General features: G+C 47.4%; 1 protein-coding gene across 1 annotated transcript in view; it reads right to left on the bottom strand.

Annotated features, from left to right (window-relative positions):
- Positions 1 to 1,427: 1,427 nt before the first annotated feature.
- The window catches only part of LOC308284860 (leucine-rich repeat-containing protein 52-like), a gene marked incomplete at both ends in the record, with an annotated part of 10,619 nt that continues 8,156 nt past the window's right edge, over positions 1,428 to 3,890 (bottom strand). The window contains one exon of the mRNA XM_080725586.1: positions 1,428 to 1,777. Within this exon, the coding sequence (XP_080581712.1) occupies positions 1,428 to 1,777 (350 nt within the window). The remainder of the gene's footprint in view (positions 1,778 to 3,890) is intronic.

Below are 3,890 nucleotides of genomic sequence, written 5' to 3'. Positions count from 1 at the left end.
TATATTGTGGTATTGCTACTTTTACTTAAGTAAAAAAAAAACTTCTTCCACCACTGGTTATTGGCTGGGCCGGCCTCACCAATATGTCCTCACAGATCTACCTTCACTGGAGCAGGGGTCTTCAACGTTTTCAGGCCAAGGACCCCTTAATTGAGAGAGAGAGGAAGCAGGGACCCCCCACAACCTTTTCATAGATTCCATATAGTTTCATTGTTTGACAGCACAATCGTCAGTCGTTCACGTCAATTTGTGTTTTCAGATATTTAACCTCTTGAACCGTCAATACTTAATAAACTTGACCTTTCACTCTGTACTTAGTCTGCTCTTTTTCCCCTCTACACCAAACCTCTTTGCCAAAAATAGCCGATCTGCTATTTTTGGCTACAGCTCTCAGAATATGGACACTAGGGTTCAAGTTGTTACTATAAAAAGGATTGGAAATTTTGGAGGACCCCCTGTAGTAACTCTGAGGACCCCCTAGGGATCCCGTACCCCCTGTTGAAGACCCCTACACTAGAGATCACTTCTGGGCTAATAGATGAGGGACGGTTAGCTCCCAACGCGTGAACACACACCAACGCACAGACAAACCACACGCATCATCATCTCAGCACACACACACACACACACACACACACACACGCACACACACACACGCACACGCACACGCACAGTCCCACAGTCAGGAATAAATCCTGTTGCTTTATACTGAGAAGCTGCCCAGCTCTCCTCCCCACTGTATCTCTCAGGACAATTAAGCAGGTCTCTCAATTACATCCTGGCGTTTCCTCTTAGAAAGGAGCCTATAAGATCAGTTCATTGTTCTCACAGGTTGATGTCAGACAGCTCAGACCGTCCTGGACCTTCTCCAGAGGCACTATGGGTAAAGGGCTGTGGGTGGGTGGGGGGGGGGGGCGGTTGGGTGGAGGGGATTCAGGATGGCTGTGTCAGTCAGCCTGCATGTTTGTCCATCCCAAACAACGTTATCTGGAAAACTACTGCTCGGTTTGCCATGCAGTTTGTTGTGCATCTTCATTCTCCCCCCGATTAATAGCACACACAACGCACTCCAGCCGACGCGTCTGAAACACAAGAGACACGGGCCTGGCGTGTCCATCAACAACATTTCCCATGTCATCTTGCGGGCCGGTGGTTCAGTGCCGGCAGCAGTGCTGGCTTCCTGCCGTACGGGTTTGTTTGCCTCAATGAAAGAAATCAAAAGGCCAAATGTCTGCCAAGAGGGGCTCAACGCACGGCGCTTCTGTCGCCGTTGGTTGGTGTGTGGTGAACTTGGTTCGTTCACGTTGAACCCCGCGCTTTTCACACGCGTTGGGACTTCACACGCTTCAGCCACAGCTCCGAAGCATCTGAAATGCACGTGTGAGTCCGGCCGCTCTCCGTGACAGGCGGTGTGAGGAGAGGGGGGTTCAAACGGTTTTCAGGTTCCCGTTGCCGTGGTTGCTGGCGGACCGCGCGGCGCCGCCGCCGCTGCCGCCCCCTGTTCCCGCCTCCACCACGCTGCTGGCGTCGTCGTCGTCCTTGGGGCGCAGGCGCGCCTCTTTCCTCTTGAGGTAGCGCTCGTACAGCACCATGACCACGCCCATCACCCAGGCCGACACGGTGCCGGCGGCGAAGATGACGAAGCCGATGGCGATGAAGAACAGGTAGTCCCAGGAGCCCAGCGTCTGGTGGCACCGCGAGCGCAGCTGGAGGCCCACCTCGCCCAGACGGCGGCCCGACATGTCCAGAGGCGCGCCGCACACCGTCAGGCCCTCGTCTGCCATACACACACACACACACACACACACACACACACACACACACACACACACACACACACACACACACACACACACATAAACACACATACAGTGTTACAGTACTGTAATAGTAATTTACTATACTTGTGAGGAGGACATCAGCATTTTACTGCTGTGATTTTGTTTAGCAATTGTCAACCCTATTGCTGAGATAGATCGGCTATTTTCGGTGTACACAACACCACCAGCACACAGGTTGTGTGCTGGTGGTGTTGTGTACACCGAAAATAGCCGACTGAATATAAATCTGGCATAACTCTAACCCCTTAGCCCAACCTGAAGCATTTTTCAACCATAAAACTATTCATTTTCTTGTAAGGAACAGGACATTTGTCTTTTCCTCAAATTGTACTCACAATTAAGGCAATGCAAGTACATAAACACACACACATACAAGCAGGTTCCCGTGGTTGCTGTGGACTGTGCGGCGCACAGCCACACACACAATAGGGGATGATTCGCAGGGTACTGACATGAGTTTATGACAAAATGTATATTTGCAACAAAGAATGTAAAGCATTGCATTAAACATACAGTAAACATCCTGTGTTCGATTAACTCCAGCTGCATTTCTATTTGGGTCAAGAATTGCCCCAAATGGATCTGTAACGGTAAGGCAAGTGCTTTACACAAAACACTGAGCCTTTATTAGACACTAAGCCACAGAGGAATAAGAGTGCTAAAAGAAACACATTATGAATGAACTGTAACAGGAGAGCAGAGTGACTGCAAATTAGGCCTGGGCAATTAACCAAGAATATATTGCAACTGATGTTTAGAATCAATAAAGACTTAATCTTGGGCATGTAGGTTCATCGAATTTAGTAGTAGTTGTTCTGAGCTTGTAAATTTGGTATTTTCACTTTTGTGGAGGGTAATCGTTCATTAATCGTAATCGAGGCAAAGGTTTGATCTAATCACGATATTGATTTGATGTCATATCACCCAGCCCTACTGGACATCAATGATATCAGCTTCTACCTGCCTCCCCTGACCCGCTGCCAACAGAGCTCAGCGACATGCTTGCAGTGTTATTGGTCACACAAGGCTCCATTTGGGTCGATGTTTACACTCAATTAAGTGAACACCAAGGAGTTTACTGGCTAGAAAATCCTCCGAGTGGTGTGATTCACTCACACATGCGTCTCATTCTGAAGAGCAATTCCAGCTGCATTGCTGTGTATTAGTCATGGGATTCTGCTAACCAACCCATGCCCCATGTGGCTCATTCACCAGGACAGATGGTGAATTGACGGGGGTTTAACTCTCATATGAAGCCACTGATGAAGTACAGTAGACAGTCCCAGTGAACCGTTAGCAGCACGTGAGTTGAACGATTACAGCGCATCCTTTGAAGTTCTGACAGCTTCCTCATAATGCATATCGTCGCTGTCGGCAGAAACCTTGTTATCTCCCCATTTCATCTTTTTGTGTTTTTCGTAAATGAATGCCCTATTTTATGCTTCATTGTATGACAAAAGCAGCAAAGAATAGCTGATCTACCAGCTCACAATGTGTTGCACGACAAATATTGTGAGCTTGTAGATCTGCTACTTAAAAAAAACCCAGCAATGATAAGTATCACATCGAGGGAAAGGCGATAGCCATATTACAGTATTCGACTGAGGGGGCTGTTAAATAATTCAAGCATATTACCTCGTATCATTTTACATAACATTTGCGAGAGGTAGATAGCAACACTCACAACCTGAAGATAATACATGGCTTTGCTCAACTAAAGGAGAGGCAGTGTGCTGCAGTTACTTCCTCTGTTATCAAATACATTTCGTTGAGGAGCTTCCGGTATTGGTGTTTCAAAGTGATGCAGCATTCCATTCAGAAACAAATTTGGGTCGCTTGAATTATTCAACGGATTTGAGCATAAAACTAGCCTATTGTTTATCGCAGAGTTGGTGCTTTACGTCAGCAGGAGTGGATTCGATTTGGCTTCAAAGGCCTGTCAGTCAAAAGAAATGTAATTCCACGCATAGCCTATACCGTAGGAAGATGGAAATCCTCAGCATGATGGGGTGCTGAAATGTGCAGAAGAGAAGGCGACAAGAAAATGTG

The sequence above is a fragment of the Nannobrachium achirus genome (genome assembly GCF_963921795.1).
Source record: "Nannobrachium achirus genome assembly, chromosome: 5".
NCBI classification, from domain to species: domain Eukaryota; kingdom Metazoa; phylum Chordata; class Actinopteri; order Myctophiformes; family Myctophidae; genus Nannobrachium; species Nannobrachium achirus.
The sequence above is the reverse complement of the archived record's forward strand: the minus strand, read 5'-3'. Positions and strand labels throughout refer to the sequence as shown.